The 19,864-nt window shown below is 35.1% G+C and overlaps 1 protein-coding gene and 1 pseudogene across 2 annotated transcripts; one reads left to right on the top strand and one right to left on the bottom strand.

The window, feature by feature from the left end:
• Positions 1–5,003: 5,003 nt before the first annotated feature.
• On the top strand, positions 5,004–6,695 carry LOC149787020 (cullin-associated NEDD8-dissociated protein 1 pseudogene; annotated as a pseudogene). Its single transcript, XR_016424831.1, has 3 exons — positions 5,004–5,175; positions 5,316–5,462; positions 6,508–6,695. The product of XR_016424831.1 is annotated as a cullin-associated NEDD8-dissociated protein 1 pseudogene (transcript).
• A 4,717-nt stretch (positions 6,696–11,412) lies between these two features.
• Positions 11,413–15,422, bottom strand: LOC149787019 (protein meiotic P26-like). The gene has a single exon (XM_089977563.1). The coding sequence runs from the start codon at positions 15,163–15,165 to the stop codon at positions 13,198–13,200; it is 1,968 nt and encodes a 655-aa protein (XP_089833689.1). The 5' UTR covers positions 15,166–15,422; the 3' UTR covers positions 11,413–13,197.
• Between the last annotated feature and the right edge of the window lie 4,442 nt (positions 15,423–19,864).

Here is a 19,864-nt window from a genome sequence, read left to right as displayed (position 1 = left end):
AGATTTTTTTTTACTTTACATTATTCATAAGTGCGTGCTACTGTTCAGTAGTCATTTAGTTATTTGGATCTTTCGCGTATCACCATGGCTCGGTAAAATTTGAAACCTTCGTGTCACAATGTCATATGAGGAATGCAAATCTTGCATCATATTGCAACATACTTGCTTGGGTGACCCTTGTACCTCTAAATATCAGGTTCAGTACAATCTTTTCAATCTTTACTGCTACGGTGTCCTTACTGTGTGATTCAGTGTATCAGTCTTGCCATGTTTAGACAGTGTGATAATGAGGCAGGTGTTCCTGATAAAAGGATTTACAAAGTTAAAACCAACTTTTTATTTTTTCTCCGTTGACTTAAAATGTATATAGACCTACAAATTCGACCGACTAATCGCGAGTTTTGTTTCTGAGCAAACAGCCTCGTTCTCTTCTTCTCTTTTCTTGTTATTATTAACAATATATTTGTTGCCGCTTGTGTTGTTGCTGTCTGATAAATGTGACTCATTATGTGTATTATGTCTTTAACTGAAATATATGCTTACAAACACTAATTATCGTTTCAAACATGTTACACTTATATTGATTAGTAGCTTCAACTTAAGGAACATATTGAATGCGTCTTCGTTAGATAAAACAAGATTTCACAGTGATAGAAACAACGACTTTCCGTGTATAATTCCGACAGTTATAAATATCTACCAACATTAATATTTCTACATGTACTGTTTTTAACCCAATACCAAGATTAACATATTATATTATCGAAATGAAAACTGTACAAATGTGTTTACACGAACGATTCGGGTAGTGGACTATTGCATTCACAATGCATAGATTTGCGAACGATATGGAACCTTCATAAACTCATCCATCATACCCCAAACTATAACCAAGCCCAATTTGCAAATATAAAGTAGACCCATTCACAAGATAAGAAAGCAAACAGACATATATTTCTGAATACTTCTAAGTAATATTATACAAGAGTGTGTGTCTTGTTAAAAGTGCATTTCAACCAACAAAGTAAACACATTCTTCTTAACAAAGGGGTATTTAATTCAGATGATGCAATGAGTTCAGTCTAACTTCCCATGAATGCCAGGTATCTTTTGGGTTAAGACAACAATTGGTTCCTTTAAAATATTATTAAATTCAAGAAGCCATTGTGAGAATGATTTTAAGCGTGTCGCCAAAAATATGAAAATAATTTTTTTGTATGACTCGGTCTTCAATTATGTAAATATATTTTGATATTAGCCAATAATACTGCATCAGAGAGAAGGATTACTCTGCAGATTGTAGACATATATTTCCAGAGGAGGTAAATCTAACCGGAACGTATGCCATTCAGTTTTAATGCCAACGTACTGGCATTGAACCTCACAAATATTTTTATAATTTAATGAAACGGGTAATAAGAAAACAAGTCACTGGATGAATATTGAGTGGCGGGGCGAAAAATATTAACGTATCATGATGCCAACTACATGAATAATATTGCAAAGGGTGACTGGATAATGGTGGGGTGATAAGCCTATAAGCTTCTAATGGTACCAGCTATAATTTTAATAATAATAATAATACTGAGGACTTTGTATAACGCCTAATCTTTAAAAGCTCTAAGCGCTTTACAACACCTATAAGATAAAAAGCATAATAATATTATTACAAAAACAAACAGCATGAAACTAGAAAAACATTAAAAAATAAAAAACATGCTGAGAATATTTCAGGTAGGAAACATTATTAGGTCTTTAAGTTTGTTCTTGCAGTCGAAATAAGTGAGTTTTGAGAGCCCTCTTGAATGTGATCCCTGTGTCTTTGTGTCTAAGTTCAGAGGGCACTTCATTCCACGTTGCTGGGCCCTGGTATGAAAAAGAACGCTGTCCATATGACTTTGCTTTCATAGTGGGAATAATGAGTATACGATTGTCAGAAGAGTAGCGTAAGTATATTGCTGGTGTGTACACATGGGTGAGGTCAAATAGGTATGTTGGACTGGAGTCCGACAGTGAAACGTAGCACAGAGAACACATTTTGTGTTTGATTCTGGATCGAATGGATAGCCAGTGTAGGGATCCGAGCAGCTGTGTTTTGAACTTTTTGGAGTTTCTGGAGTAGATATTGAGATGAACCAGACAGAATTGAGATACAAGAGTCCAGTCTTGAAAGTACTAATGAACACACAAGTGTTTTAGTGGCATCAACTGAAAGATATTTGCGAATTGAGCTAATGCGTCTCAGCTCAGGATATGTAGCCTTGCATATGTTCATGACATGTTGGTGCAATCTGAGAGCACTGTCCAGAGTAACACCTAGGTTTCGTACTGATTGTGTGAATTTAATGTTGGCGTTACTGATATTTATTGTTTGAGGCAAAGGATGTGAATGAGAAAGTCTTTGTGTTGTGATCAGAATGGTCTCAGTTTTATCATCATTCAACTGCAGCTTGTTACAAGTCATCCATGATTTCACATCAGAAATGCACCTCTCTACACCTTGGATGGTAGCATCAACTTCAGTTGGGTGGCTAGATTTGTATATTTGGGTGTCATCAGCGTACAATTGGTGAGACACTGGATGATGATCTATGACACTTGAGAGCGACTGAGTGAACAGAATAAAGAGAACAGGTCCAAGAACAGACCCCTCTGGAACACCACAACATAGATCGACTGGGCTGGAGTGTATTCCATTTGCAGATACAATTTGTGTCCTGTTGACCAAGTAGGACTTGAACCACAGTAAGGCTGTATCATGAATGCCAAATACATGCTGGAGACGGTGAAATAATATATCATGGTCTATTGTGTCAAATGCTGCAGACAAATCAAGGAGGGTGAGGACTGTGATCTTTCCGCTATCCAACGCAGAGAGAATGTCATGAACTACTTTTAGAAGACTAGTTTCAGTAATGTGGCAAGGGCGATATGCAGATTGTACATTGCTAAATAGACTATTTGAATTTAGATGAGATACAAGGTGGGATAGAACAACCTTTTCTAAGATTTTTGAAATGAATGGGATATTAGAAACTTGGCGGTAGTTCTTTAAATTGTTATGGTCTAGTGTTGGTTTCGTCAGCAGAGGCTTTACAGTGGCAGTTTTGAAAAATGATGGGAATTTTCCAGATGAGAGAGAGGTATTAATAACATTAGTTAGTGAAGGCAACACTGGATCTAAGCACTCTAGCAGCAGTGATGTTGGAATTCGATCAAGTTCACATGACTTTGGTGCACTCTTCATCGCGATTGTACGTACGAAATCCATAGAGACAGGTTCAAATGTTGCTAATGGTTGCCGCTCAAATTCTGTATCCCAACTGTATGGTTACGACGAGTCAAATGAGATAGTGGTGTCAAGCTTATCTCTAATGGGTTGTACTTTGCCACGGAAGAAATTTGCAAACATATCCGGAAGGTCGACTGGAGAGACGGTAGTTGGAAGTGGTGTTCACCACATTTACAGATGTGAATCTCACTCGTAATTGAACTTGTTACACCTTTGGGTAATTTGATGACATATTTCAAGGTTAAGTCTTCCAATTGGTAACTACCTTAGATATTTAGATGGAAGATCACCTCACTAATATGCATGGATCTCTCGTATTATCAAACTTATCAAAGACCTTGATGCTATAAACTTATATTTCTGTTTTTTTTTTGTTTTATAAACACACAAATGATGGCCTTAAGAATGGTATGAATTTCCATCATTTTTGAAAATGTGTTGCCTCTTTATGGACACATGATCAGTCAAGTCTGAATTAAGAATTATAAGAAATAGCTTTGGGTAGGTGGTGTGTGGACCTCTCGATAAGCATTGTATTTGCATATTTTAGACAGAGAATTTGACTAAATTTGTAAGTATATTGCTCCTGCCATGAGAACAGTTGATGTTTAACGATGACTGTGTTTGATCAGTATTTAACCAGTGTGTGTTAGGTTTGGTGTATCTTCACTTTGTCCAAGTGTGCGAAACATTGTATGTGTGAGTGTGTCCAGGTGTGCTAAACATTTGTATGCATGTGTCCAGGTGTGCTAAACATTTGTAACATTTGTATGTATGCGTCCAGGTGTGCTAAATATCTGTATGCATGTGTCCAGGTGTGCTAAACATTTGCATGTGTTAGTGTGTCCAGGTGTGCTAAACATTTGTATGTGTGAGTGTGCCTAGATGTGCCAAACATTTGTATGTATGTGTCCAGGTGTGCTAAACATTTGTATGTGTGAGTATGTCCAGATGTGCTAAACATGTTTACATACAAGTGTGTCCAGATGTGCTAAACATTTGTATGTATGAGTGTGTCCAGGTGTGCTAAACATTTGTATGTGAGTTTGTCCAGGTGTGCTAAACATTTGTTTGTGTGAGTGTGTCCAAGTGTGCTAAACACTTATATTTGCGAGTGTGTCCAGGTGTGCTAAACATTTGTATGTGTGATTGTGTCCAGATGTGTAAAACATTTGTATGTATGTATCCAGGTGTGCTAAACATTTGTATGTGTGTGCCCAGATGTGCTAAACATTTGTATGTAATGGTCCAAAGGTGCTAAACATTTGTATGTATGAGTGTGTCCAGGTGTGATAATCATTTGTATGTATGAGTCTGTCCAGGTGGGTTAAATATTCATGTATATGGGTGTCCAGGTGTGCTAAACATTTATGCATATGAGTGTGTTCAGGGGTGCTAAACATTTGTATGTATGAGTGTGTCCAGGTGTGTTAAACATTTGTATCTATGTGTACAGGTGTGCTAAACATTGGTTTGCATCTGTGTGTATATCAGAACCTTACATTATTTAACCATAACAAAGTTTTAATCAGATAACTGTATTAGATGCATTTTAGTGTCTGCCTTGGTCACAGAAAAATACAGGGTCAGTGCAGTTCCTCGTATCCTTGTTGGTGTGCATGATCATGCACATGTGTATATTCAAATACAGCTGTCATAATTTGAGATGAAGCTTTTATCCTTTGGATGAAAATAAGGATCAGTTATCATCATGGAAGATTTATCCACCTCTGCACAAACTCCACAAACTATAGCAGAACACAATTTTTTAGATCAGTTTTCCTTTGACCCATCTGCCATCAGGTCGATAATCCTGTCACAGGTAAAGAAGTATCAAACTATTCCATCTTGGAAGAAAATCACCGCTTTCATTCTAGTCACCAGTAATGAAAGGTGCTTAATCTAACAGTATCACTGTAGGATAGATTAATTTATGCTTACTTTTGAAATGTCTTGTAACAGTGTCGATACTGAATCAGTTTTATGTCTGGATCAATCATACAATTATATCTTATTTTTGCAGGGCTTGACAGATTGGTGGAGCCATTGAGAGCAACATGTACCACAAAGGTGAAGGCCAACTCCGTCAAACAGGAGTTTGAAAAACAGGACGAGTTGAAACGGTCAGCAATGAGAGCTGTGGCATCTCTCCTAACTGTCCCAGATGCAGGTGTGTACTGATCGCTTCAGCCATGAGATGGTATCTGTTTACAGCTTTGCACTGTCCATGCCTAATGGCATCTTAAGATGTGAATTTACAAACCAGTCAAAAGTGTAAACTTATCTGGATTGATGGGTCTGTTTTGTACAACAGAAATGAAAACCCTTGTAAGAGTTACATCCCTTTCCATTTCAAATTATTGTGCTTCATTGACATTGAAATATGAATCAGTCATAAATTGCTGTGCAAATAAAAATGAAAATGCAATGTGAATTTAAAAAAAAAAATCAGTTTAAGACAAGTTAGATGAAGGAAAGGTTTTAGATTCTCATTTATTTTACTTTTGATTGGAGTTTTCTGAACGAAATAAAATTCAACATTATAAAACTTGGAAGTGTATTAGTATAAAAATGAATGCTTTGAAGGGCATGAAATAAGGGCATTTTGCATTGAAGGGCATGAAATAAGGGTATTTTGCTCATATTTTTAGGGATTGATAGCATTAACATGGGAAATTTTGGGATTAAGGAGTTTATTTTAGCTTTTGTACCCAGTTGAGGAACATTTTAAAATGGTTGATATGTAAATCACCCAAAATTGTACCTTTGGGGCAGGTGTATAAAGTACTTTTTCAGTGCACTTTATATCTTGTTGTGGCAGAGTCTGATAGATGGCATAATGTAAGGTCGATTTGTCGCTCAGTTAAAATTCTTGATTTGACTTTGAATAAACTTCTGTTTTATTCAAAATTAATTTCTCTGGTTTTTGTGTATTTCTAAGGTCTTTTGGCCTATTTTGCTTGTATTGCAAAATGTCCATAAAATTTCAAAGTAAATCCTTATCAGTTTTGTTATCACTTAACAGGACAAACTGCATCCAGTTGTTCCTAAATTAACAGAACTAGGTAAGTTAGGATGAAATATGCATATTTGTGCAAAGTTTCAAGAAATTTTCAAAGCTTCATATTGTTTTCTATATTTAGCTTAATACAGGACTGTCATGTATCTTAGCTTTTCATGGTATATATTTTACAATAAAAAAGTCGTTTTTGCAGATAAAAATCCCCAGATGAATGAATTTTTGACACAGATCAGAAACAATTCGGAGCTTGCTTCAATGTTTGAAAGTATTCAGAAGGATGCATCAGCCTCGTCATCTGATACCACAGTAATGGATACAAGTTGAACAAGTTTCTCAAGAAAAGTTCTACTTTTTTAATGAAATATTCATTCTATATAAACTGTGCTACACACTTGTATTTGTGTGTTGGCTAAATGCATTTGCTATAAATATTGACTTCTTCCAGTCTTAATAAAACAATTTATAGTTGAGTCTTGTCAGAGACTTTTTGTTTGTAACCTTCATGATAGGTTACAGGAAAACTTTCCCAGATAAAATGAGAGAAGGCATCTATGCATACCTGAAGAAATAATGCAGCAATCTTTAATAATGTATAGAACACCAACACAAACTACCTTCATTTAATGAGATCAGGGTGTAATAACAATTGAAAGAACATCACCCTTTCATTTACTTTTTAATAGCCATGAAAATCACTGGTGTTCCATAAATAATAGGCACTCTAGTTTTGTGTCTGTCATTGATCCTGTGAATATGTACATATAGTTTTGGATGAAAGCATCATTTCTTTGTCTGTTAGAATGATCATTCACTTTTTCTAATAGAAGCAAACTTGCCATAAATAAGTTTGCCAGGTATTTCCCAGGTAACTGGTCCTGAAGAAGCTTGTAGTTTCTAAAGATCTCTCTTAAATCATTAATATGGACTTTGTCTGTACAGTAGATTTTATGAATAGTTGGATTTAGATTTTAATGGATAATCTTTGCACACTTGATTGAGTTTGATTCTAACATTGAGGAAATTGACACATACCACATATAGGAGGAAACCGACTCATGTCACATCATTGCTTGTCATATGTATGTATGTATGTATGTATGTATGTATGCATGTATATATATATATATATATATATATATATGTATGTATATATATATATATATATATATATATATATTATTAAGAAAGATGTCTTATCTGTTGAATTTGGTATGAAGAATCTTAACACATGATACTTTTTAATATTAAATTTATGAAATAATATATGCCTCAAGCTACTTGCTTATTGTATTTATCAATAAGTTTCATAAATTTCATATCAAATCAATGCAGTGTCAACAATCTTACATCTTTCTGCCTGGCCCCGAGTGGCCGAGTGGTTTAAAGCGCTCTCCATTACAGATCACTGACATCTCACGTCCGTCTGCGTGGGCTCGAGTCTAGGATTCGGCCAATGTTGGTATGTGAGAAAGCTTGCCAGTAGCTTCTCGTGGCTCGGTGGTTCTTCCCGGGGTTTGCCCGGGTTCTTCCTCCACCATTTATACTGGCCGCCATGCATAGTCTATCATGTGCTGAGAAATGGCGTTAAACCCCACAACAACAACAACATCTTTCTGTAACACTGACATGTGACGTTATTACATACATTGCCATGGTGTTGCAAAGGCTTTTTTATACTGTGCAGTTATGGCACTACAATAATTGTTTTCAAATAATATTGACAGACATAACTGGTGCTGCATCTAAAACTATTTCTGTAAATGTCCTAAAGATAGATAAAGAATTAACTATTTCCCCATGCTTTAATACTTTTATGCACATTTTTTCTCTGTTAAAGATGACCTATCATCCTAAAGGTTGAAGTCTTTTGTGATGTAAATGTTTTGCACACAAGAATAGTGTCCAGAAATTGGTGTAACCCTGAAGGGGTGACCACCCTTGAATACTGATACTATATCTGTGTCATAATTTGCAGTCATATCTTTTCTATGACAATAAATGAAAGAACCCTATGGCAAACAAAAGATGTTTTATTACAGTAAAGAGAAATATTCAAAGCAAATCACTGAAATGATTATTGGAAGGATGGAGCCTGTGTGCCCCAACACCACTGAGGCAGTTTCTTCATTACTAACTAGGTCCTTGAATCTTTGAGAGTGAGTTGAATGTACAATGTCTATTTTAATGGTGAAAAGAACTATGAAATTATTGAAGCTTTTGTAAATGGAATGCTCTTTGTGTATTGGTATTAATACAATACAAGATGGAACCCTTCTCTAAGCTATTTAAAAGCATATATAAAGGTTTATGATTTGTCATATAAAATGATATGTTGTACTGATGTGTGACCATCCTACACCGTTATGTCAAAGTGTATTTATATATGTTTATGACACAGTTATGGTTCTAGAGAAGGTATGATAAAATACAGTATGATCTAGCGAGGAGAGGGCTTGAAAATTAAAAGATCTACATTTTCAGGCAATCTCTGGCACAATATAGAGACAGATTATGATACATGCAAGATTAACACTTTGGGCAGAAATTTCGGGTTTAAGATTTTCATGCGTGAGAAATCACTGTGTATGTGTTGAGTGTCTCTTTCAAGGAATGTTAAACTGTTAATATCCATGAATATGAATTTTCAAAGTGTTGTCAAATTTTGTATTTTATTGATGACATATCCAAACTTCAAAAGTTGTCATAATTTGTATTTTCTAATCTCAGGTCTGTACCAGTAAGACATACCTTGGAACCAGGGAAGGACTTTTCATGTGGAGTGCTCACCCATAGAAGCAGTTTAGAATTTTCTTTTCATTTTAGTATGATATCTGTGCATTTAAAGTACCCTGACATATATTTTTTTTAAAGTGCCTTCCCCAGGCACCATGTATGTTTAAATGGAACAGGCCTAACTGGATTTATGAGCTTGTATAATAATTAATCTTTTTTTTCCTGGTGAAAGTTATTATCATAAGATCATCTTGAGGTAAGTAGGTCCTTATAAAAACATGTTATTTACCATCCTGATTCTTTCTTGATTATGTCAGGCAAGAGTCCACCAGATACATTGGATGATCTTGTAAAATTTGCATTTTGAGTAATCCTCTCAAGGACCTCTGAAATTACATTCTATAAGCAATCATGCATAGTATCCAGTAAAGATATCTCACTCCATACAGCCTGTCATATTTCATAGAACCTTAAGAAATCTTTAAATTTAACGGGTTTTCGTGAAAGTTTCTTGAATTATAAGGTTGCATCTGTTATGGAAAAATCAATGTATTAATTTAAACAATCTTCATGCAATTTGCCCCCAAACTTCTAAACTTTTATTAGATGGGATGCAGATCAGTTTTTCAATTCAGAGATGTTGTTATCCCTGTGTACTTAACAAATAAAGAAGAAGTAGATAAATAAAATTGGGCAGATCAAACGACATACAACAAAAGTAGATACAAGATGGAGTAGCATCCCTTTGTTTTGGTCATAGGATAGTTATGTTCTTCCATCTATTTTTGTATTTATTTATACAGTCATAAACTTAGCAAACTGTAGGGAAAATTGAATTTTCATTTAAAAAAAAAAACACAAAAAAATCAACAAAAAGAAAATGAAAACTTTTAGGAAGCCCTTATTAATTGGTACAAAAGTCTTTGAAGTCATCTTCTGATGAGGTTATGTGACCTACATATGTCAATTCTAATTACGCCGACAGAAATTCCAGGTATCTGTGTTTGTGCAGGGTTTTATTTTTAATTCTGGTGGCCTTTCTGTTGGAGTGACAAACATCCAGTTTTCTCAACATTTCAACCTTTACAGAATTTAGTAAAATCTTTTCTGAAGGCACATACCATCCAATTTTATCATCAGACTGAAGTGAAGTTTCTTTAATGCTGTATGCATCAGCTTCATGGAACCTTTGGCTCATCTTTTTTGTGGCAATTACAGTGTTATTTTTGCATAATCTTATATCAAAACCCTTCCAGAGAATAAATTATTTGATATTAAATATCAGTATATGAATTTGGACTTTATTTTAAATCTTTTCAGGGTTGCACAAAGGATTATTTGAAGTTTTGGAATGTATTTTGCAAAGTATTTCAATTTTACGTGAATTGTAGCATTTAGTTTCAGCTTATTTCTCATTAAAAGCAACAGCTGAACCTAATTACGCGATATTTCTTTGTTTTGTTTTTTCTTCTTTCTTTACACAGTAAGACATGTATAGATGCTTTGTAATGCATCAGTTTTCATAGTGAAGCTACTTGATGCAGAATAATGGTAACAAATAGAACATTTTCTTCTAAGAGTTGGAATTATTTCTAGATTTTATTATGTTTTAGCCAAAAGACAAGCATGGACTGAATTATTCTATGAGCTATCATAATGGACTGTATGACATTTAATTCCCAGCTCTCAAATGAAGCAGCGAAAGCAAGCAAGAAATAATATATTCCCACTTTGCAGTATAGCTTTATCTTAATTTTGGTTCATTTGTGCTTCTTTCTAACCACAAATACAAGTGCTTAACCTAGGTAAAAAATAAGATGGAGTATTTTGGTCAATAGGACATACTATTGTACTGTACTTGTATACTCGATCTGGATGGATGAATTTATGCATGTATTTTGAATAAAAATGTTAGACTTTAGTTTGTTCCTACTGTTTGTCAAACCTGCATGGTGAGATGCAGGTATCACTTTATCACCAGTGATGGAGGAAGCAATATTCAAGTACAAATCAAATATACAGGTAGATAAATAATTATACAGATACAGTTCTTTATTCACATTTTGTCCCTTTCTCTCAATCTTACTCTTTCTCCACCCATTCATGCAAGCAAATTTTTCATTTTGATTTTACACTGGTATCAAGTCCACGTTTTGTATTATGAAAGCTCATATATCAAACACCACATCCACACCTCATTAATGAATTTATGCATGTTATTTGAATAAAAATGTTGTTTGACTTCAGGTTTTCTCACCTGCATGGTAAGATGCAATTACTACTTTTTCACCGGTGGTGGAGGAAGTGGTGTCCAAGTTTTGTGACAATTCAGATATGGGGATAAAAAATAATTGAACAGATACAGTTCCTTATTAGCAAACAGTTTATTCACATTTTGTATTTTTAGTCACATTTGTCTGATTGTCACTTTCAAGCATTCTCTCTTTACATCCATTAATGCAGACTGTTCTGGTGGCATAAGCGGTAGAGCAGCCACCTCGGATGTGGGAGGTCAAGTCATACCAAAGACGTATAAAAAAATGGTACTTGCAGCTGCCTCACTAGGTGCTTAGCATTAAGAGGTTAGTGTTAGGACTGGTCGACCTGGTGTCAGGATAATGTGACTGGGTGGGACATGATACCACATGTCTGTGGCATGATGCCCCAATGCTAGACATCACTATAAACTGCTACAATGCAGACATTGTAGCGATGACTGAAAAACTGTTAAAGCTATGTTAAAAATCGAGAATCACACGCATGCCATTCATTAAAAAAATTGTTTTTAATTCAGCTGTTCATTTGTCTCAAATACACACTTTGCATTTTGAATACTAATACATCAAATATCTATCCCCATTTTACCTGTTGTAACAGAAGTGGATTTGCTCAGTACAACAAATGATAAGGATAATAGTCACAAAGGGCAGGGTATAGCGTACATACTTTATCTGCATTTATCAGTCATGCTGTTTTAATTAAAATTATTTCAGTGTTTAAACAAGTAAATTATCCGTGAATTGTATAATAATCACAGGTAACAAATGTTTCAATTGTCGATGGATTGCTATCTTGACTATCAGAGTCTGTTGTTGTTATAAATAAATTGATATCTGATCATTGTGAAAACGTTTACATTGGAAGATAGAATATCTTAGTAATTGAAGATTCAAGCTCACAATATCAGTGTAGATTTTTAAAAAAAAGTTTTATGGAAAGTAATCTGAATTTATACCAAATTTATTACATGCGTGTAATAAATTAAAGTGGATTTGTTCATTGAATAGCCAGCAGCAGATGTTGTCGATAATAGAAACAAATGACAACATATAGCATGCAAATGTTTCCATTTATCAGTCGTATATTTTTAATTAAATTTATTTTAGTGTTTAAATATCAAGTTGATTATCCAGATTTCTTTCAGTAGTCACAGGTAGCAATTATTTTATTATAGATGGTTGTTGAAGGTATGGTGTCTGGCAAAGTCTCTACTTGCCATAAATATATTGCTATCAGAATTGCTTGTGATTGAGTTTATATTGGAATATAGAACATCTTTAGAACTGAATATACGAACTCACAATCTCTGTGTAAATTTCTATGTATAGTTCTATGGAAAGGCATCTGACTTTATGCCAGATTTACTATGGACTTTTGAGCATGCATTGGGGAGATGAGTCAAAGGACTCGAATGCTTAGGTCACGGGTGAATTGCTATTGTTTTTTGCGGTATAATATTCACAAAGTCCTTATAACAAGTATCAAACAAACTGATTTTTCTTAATAGATATCATAAATAATTGCATTCACCAGCACCTTAGCAATACCTTCAGCCAAAAAACAGGAATTGTTTTGCATTCAAAGTGAATAGCTATCTTTCTTTCTACATCTGCATATACAAATAAACCTTTCCTAAGAGATCATCCAAGGAAATCATTGTGCCCACAAAAAGTGGTATGTAAATACTGTATAGTTTATCCTAATTCTCTCGGTTTTGGGGTGATCCATACAAGTCGTGTAGTTCCTTGACATGTAGTCTCGTAAAAGAGGTCATATTTAGAAAAGGTTTGTGTTGATATATAGAGACACAGATTTAGCTTCATAGTTTATGTAATACATCTTGTTCTTATCCTTTTTCTCGTGATCTGATTTATCTGAGTTGGTAAACATATAGGTTGTTTGCATCTGAGTAGTTTGTAAGAAAAAACAAATCTTTGCTATTGTCAAAGCAAATTCCCCTTAGAGTTTGTGGCACTCCAGCTGTTATAACCTGTAGCACAGATCCATCAGGAGACAGTTGATGAATGTTGTTAGAATCAAATCCAAGAATATAGATGATGTCATCTCTGTCCACAGAAACTCCAGTAGGGAAACTAAGATTGTCAGGACTATAGGTATACTGCCTCTTTCCATCCATATCAAAACAGTGAAGAGAATTATTTCCTGGTAAAGTGACATACACTCGTATTTTATCTTTATCAAGGGCTACATGGTTATAACATGAACCTGTACAGTCAAATTGATGAAAAGACTTCATGTCACCTTCCATGCTGATCAGACTCCAGTAATACTTGTCTGTAGCACACATTCCAGTTATAGCAAGAGTTTTGTGCCCAGCATCAACGATTCCGTAGCAGGCATGTTCAGTTGTTATTGTTCTGACGGGACTGATGCCATCATTACGAATTGACACTATTTGGATCTTTTTTTTATTCTGCAGAGATACTGCCACTTCCTCATTATCCACCACACTTATGTCCCATGGCCGTTGTGACAGTGTGAAGCTAGTGATGAATTCATAGGTGGAACTTAGTAGGATACACTTCTTATTTATATAATCAGCCAGCATAACTCGGTTTCCAGAGAGAAGTGTGATACCAGTATAATATGGCTTAGTACCACCAGGGACATTAAAATTAATTACATCAGCTCTCTCAACATTACAGTCTTTGGTGGGTTTTTGCAAAGCCAGTAAAGGAAGATTATTTGAGCTTTTTATTGTCACAAGTTTTCCAATATCACACAAGGATTGTGACAAAAAAGACTCCACCAAAGGAGCAAACTCCAGTTGGAACTTGGCTGTGTCAGTGTTATCAAATTTGCCTCTGATCTGAGTGTAATAGAAGGACAGTTGTGATATCATCTTCTCTGTCATTAGAAACGTTTGTGCTCTACTGCCATACCTGCTGACTGTTTCAAGAAAAGCATAAGAATTTCTCACAGCATGCAACAGTGACAAGCAATGATGACTTTCTTCTTGTTTTATGACTGTCTCTTCTTTATACAGGCGGTTGGCCTCCATTTTGACTCGTGTCTCTAGGTCATCCAGAGCTTCATTTATCTTTCTTCTCACCTCTGCTATTTTATCTGTCAGTCCATTAACTTGGGACTCAAGAGTATTAATATTTGACTCTGTCACTTCATAAAACTTCTTCAGATGGGTTTCCACATTCTTTAGATCCCCAATAACCTTGTCTACTTTACATTGATTAAGAAAATTTGAAAGGTCTTCCCTCAGATCTATCACATTTGCACATGTTTTATGCCTGAGAAAGGAGCATGTGCCACAGCAGGCTACTTTGTGATCACTGCAATAAAATTTTATATCTTCTCCACCATCTTCAGAGCAAGTAAAACCTTCTGCAAATTTCAATACATTTTGTGGATTGCTTATTAATTCGTCCATTGTAATAATGGTGTGATTCTTTAACAATTTCTGTTTCCTATGAACTTTCAGGCATTCTTCACACATTGCCTCCTCACATACTGCACAGAAACCTTTTGCCAGGACAGAAGCACCCTCAATGTTACAAGCATCACATAAGCGGTTTTCATTCGACTTCTTTGGCATGATCGATTGTAGCAATGTGTTAGCTGGAAACAGAGACGCCCATTGACATGTCGGTTGATCATTCCTGGAGGGACATGCGACTTGTTTACACACAGGACACTCAATTTGCTTCAATGCACTGTCTTTCTCCATCTTGGTAGATATATAAGACCGTAGACAGCTCTGACAAAATGAATGGGCACATGGTAGCTGCCTTGGTATGTTGAATTGTCCCAAACAAATTGGGCAAGCTGGGCCGTCGTCATTATCTATTATAGCGGACGCCATTATAAAACAGAACAAAATTAACTTACAATAAGCACACTTTCTTAATTTATTTTAGCTCTAGTCAACAGAAACGAACAACCGTCCTCTCCCCGACTGTTTACTTGTTCGTGTTTTGTTACTAAGGCAAGAGTCGAGCTAGACTGATCGATATCCTTATCTCGGGACAATGTACAGCGAGCTGAAAATAGAACAGGATTAAAATTAGGGCAAGGTAAAATATGCAGTCAGTTATTATCGGCTGTTTACTGACTAAAGCACATTGAGATTTTGAGGGTATGATGTATACAGTATAAATCGACAATCCTAGTATGACCATAGGAGTCTGACGTTTTATCAATAAAGTACAATGAAATATCTGATAACACAAAATCACCTTATCGGTACTATCGATTAACACAGCTGGAGGAATCGGACCGTGGTGGGTTCGGACGAACTTAAAGGCTAATTCGGACCAACTTATAGGTTGATTCAGCCAAAAGCCACGTGTGTGCGTGTGTATTTGGTGTAAACTGAGGACATTCATGAGATTACACACCAAGGTACCGTGGACACACCTCCAACCGAGGACGTCTTCGGTTGGAGAAATGGTAAAATCTTGCTTCTACTAACTATTTTAGCCTAGAATATCGTAAAATCAAAATTTGTAGGAAGGTTCCCGTTTACACGCTTTTTGCTTGTTCGCGATTTCGTAGTGTAACTTTCTTGCAAAGCGGGAGAAACACACGTCCGAATCAATGTCCTCGATTGCTCGGTGGAAACTTGTAGAGGGCAGTGTCCAGGTTTTATGTACAAATTTAATGTCGCAATCAGCGACCTAGTATAAAAAATATCATAAAAAATCAAATACACAAGTGAGGTCAAAAAGGTCCATATTTTTAGATACCTATATTAAAACAAAGGGTACAAATATTATCCACTTGACCAGAGAAGTCAATGTCACCTCATAGCAGAAGAAGTTTATGCACCCCATTCCCAAGTTTCTACCTGCAATTTTCGTGTCCTAGTGTCATTTTTGACACCATGTGATGCTCACAGTGCAAATACAAGCCCTTTTCCTATATGACAGTTCTGCAAAACAGTGTGTACTAAACAGGCTGATGCAATTGACAATAGCTGTCATCCAAGCCGTTTTTGAGATATTCTATTTGCCCCAAACCCATTTGTGTAATGCTGTGGGAGGCAATCTCTTCTTCCTAGCCGACTGTTGGTATTTCACTATCAACATATTGCAGAGTAACTATGGAAGGTGTACATGCCTGACATCAATTTCAAGAACAACAGAAGCCCGAAACACGTAGTTCACAAAAATATCCATATCTTTAAATAGTAAACAATGATAGCTGAAAAAGTCAGACCATAGCCTTATGTTAAGAAATTTGCCAGGGGCTAATTTACGAAACTGGACCTTGCCACCTATAAAGAGAGTTCTCCACTATCAAATTACACGTTGGATAAATGTATTATCTCCCTTTAGACCCAAGAATGTCAATTTGTTTTATTTAATATTAATATCATTATTAATTGTAAACAGCTATGCAAGCACAAATGTTTAGAATCTTTGAGATCTTACACTCTTAATATCTTACAATAAAATCCATACATGTACAAAACTTAAAGATAATCACTGCGGTTTGCTGTTTTATAGATATCGAATGAAAATGGCGCTAATCTCACGTCCACTATGGATGCCACCGCAGCCATCTTGAAACGATTAATACTGTTATTCTTAGACAGCTGGATGGACACGTCCATGACATGGGGTTTTCACCAGAAGACTTCTTCTGATGACTTATTCTCGTCAAATGGAAATGGTGTACATCTGATATATAATATGGTCACATTGACATATATCTTGACCAGCTTGGTATTGTTACTCTTTCGAAATGGTAGGTTATATCGTGTGGTGCCCATGACGAGTTATTAGAAAGCCTTGTTAGTTCCAAATTAAAATGGTGCCGATCTGACATCTGTTACGATTCTAGGTCTTAAAGTATTAACATAAAGGAAGTGAAATGTAAGTAAAATCAATCAAAATCAAGTTATTTATTTCTCAATGTTACAAGGTGAAAATGTAAGAAACACATTATTCTGATTTATATCTAAAATAATCCTCAATGTTGTATCATGTGCCCAAAAGTATACAATGTTCTGAATGTATTCCAAATAGTCTTGAATGCCCTGATGTGCCAATATTCTTGAATATCCTGATCTAGGAATAGTCTTGAATGGTCTGATGTACAACAGTGATGCAATCCAGATTGCCTTTGAATGAGTTCACAATGATCCCAAAGCAATATGTTTAATCCAGAAGTCAATAAGGTCTTGATAATTCCAACAAATAATTTAAAGAAATAATTCCTGTCAGTTATATCTGAACACAACTGTACATGATTCCACAGACTGTTCTTAAAGCAGGGATGAATATTATAGTGTATGCAGTATTATTAGTCCACCTTAATTAGACTACCGATTGACAGATGTAATCAACAATAGTTAGGCAACCAAGTGAAATAAATACTTTGTGAAATAAAAGGCTTTGTGTCACATGTACAGTTAATTGGATTTAGGGTCAAAATTGACCGCTACCCAATAGGCCTATGGCCATAATGGACTAGTACGTAAATGGCCTGGCCCAGAAAGGATCATTTCAATATTATCTATTAACTGATACTACCTTGTGTGCCAATACAAAAAAACCTAAAAACAAATATAGAATTCTTACTGTTTTTGTAAAATGTCTATGAATACTGTGCAGTAAAGTATTATTGTGCAATACGTCACATCTATACACGAGTGATCATGAAATTAATTGAGACTCTCTCTACTTGTGCTATATAAAATGAACAAAGAAGAAACTAAAGCAAGTTACTGACTGTGATTAAGTTCAAATAATGCAAATTAATTATTGTGAAAGAAAAGTTTCAAAGTAAGTGAATGCAGAACACTTTTGTTGTAACATATATAGACTGAATAGAAGTTAGTATAACCCACTTGTAGCTTGTGTATGCCAGCTTTGTCAACGTAATGCCTTAATTAAGTCATAATGATTCCATTAATGATGGATACATATTTTCATTTGTGAACACTATTGGCTCTTCTCAGGTTTTAGATAAATCCAATATCATTACTTAATGTATATGCATGATTTATTTTATTGATATAATTTAGACTTAAAATAGATGTTTGCTCAGTTGTGTATTGTAGGTACCGTTATTGCCTTATGGTTACAATGAAGGGCAAATAAAAATTGGAAGAGAATTAAGGAATTATTTTTAAAAAAAATTGTAAGGTGGGATAGTAAGACAAGAAAGAAAGGTGTAATTTTTCTGCTCATTGTTTAACTATCATTAGCAACAAAAGACATAAAATGCTAACACATTTTAACATGTATAAATCTATTAATAATAACCAGTGATAAAACATGAATATCAAATTCTAATATCGAATACTGCATATTTGCCTGATACTACAACAATATTTTCCATCCTGGTCCTTTCTGACCCGTTACCAGTTCATCATGGAGAAGCAATTTTCAGAGTTACTTGCAGCGAAATCCCGTCATCAGTATTTTAATAGTAGAACAATTAAAAAATGAATTTCAACGTTGACATTTGTTTCATGAAATAAACGTTTTAGTTTTTTCTTGTTTTGCTGTAAAATAATTCATTAATTAATCTAGTTCCCTGCTTCCAATGCTTTTTGTACTGCATGGGGACGCTCTACAAATATTATAAACTTTTGAGAGGGTGGCGAGTGTAAGGTGAATTTGTTTACATTTGCAACGTCCACAACATAGAGAATGTTGGTATACCTCTATTTTACTTTCATCTACTGTGGCTGAAATTTCTTTGAATATTATACTTGTGGACATTGTACATGATTTAAGCATACAGCTAACCAAAACGACTGCTCCATTGTGCTCAGACTGAACGTGTCCGAAGTACACTATATTTAGGAGTTAATACAATAGAGATGCTGAATTTTGCCGGACAAGAGACTACCAGCTTTTGAAAGTGCAATGAATGAATTACCAAATATATAATATATAATAACGTTAATGTCTCTCTTTTAAACAATTTACCAGTGGCTCTTTTTTAAGCAATTTACCTCTAAAGTCCAGAGGTGAAAATGATCAAGTTGAACTACCAGGTTTTGAGTGGTGCACATCTGAAGTAAGGCCAAGCTCTATGATCTATGGCCCATATCACACCCATCAATCATATAGCAAAATAAAGGGAACTAAAGGTTCTTTCAACAATACCTATGATGTATAAGGTCTTTTTTAAATAGCCAGAATAACCAGTGGAGAAATTCATTTTCTTTAAACTTCCAACCCTATGCAGAATACGTATCTTCAGAGCACAACCAATGCATTGAGCTTATGAAGCATGGAAGCAGACTTATCAACAACAATAAAATGCAGTAAGGTAATGCACAATGTTTTTGCCAACACATGAAGGTTGCTTAAACCAGGTGGAATAATGTTAACGATCTTTGAGAGCTAGTGCATCTTGAAAATAAAGAAAGTTGATAAAATGAACAAATGCTTTATAAAAAGTACTTTATTGTCAGTTACTCCAAACGTGAGTATGAAACAAGTATTGAGCCATGAAACAGCACTGTGGCTCCCCTCTGCAATTTTCCCTGTTTGGTGGCAATTCTGTCCCTTAGTTTATGGATGCCTCTTGGTAACTCGTGT

This window comes from Sinohyriopsis cumingii, chromosome 12 (genome assembly GCF_028554795.1).
Source record: "Sinohyriopsis cumingii isolate HCF-2022 chromosome 12, ASM2855479v2, whole genome shotgun sequence".
Taxonomy (NCBI): domain Eukaryota; kingdom Metazoa; phylum Mollusca; class Bivalvia; order Unionida; family Unionidae; genus Sinohyriopsis; species Sinohyriopsis cumingii.
This window is presented reverse-complemented; position numbering and strand designations above follow the sequence as displayed.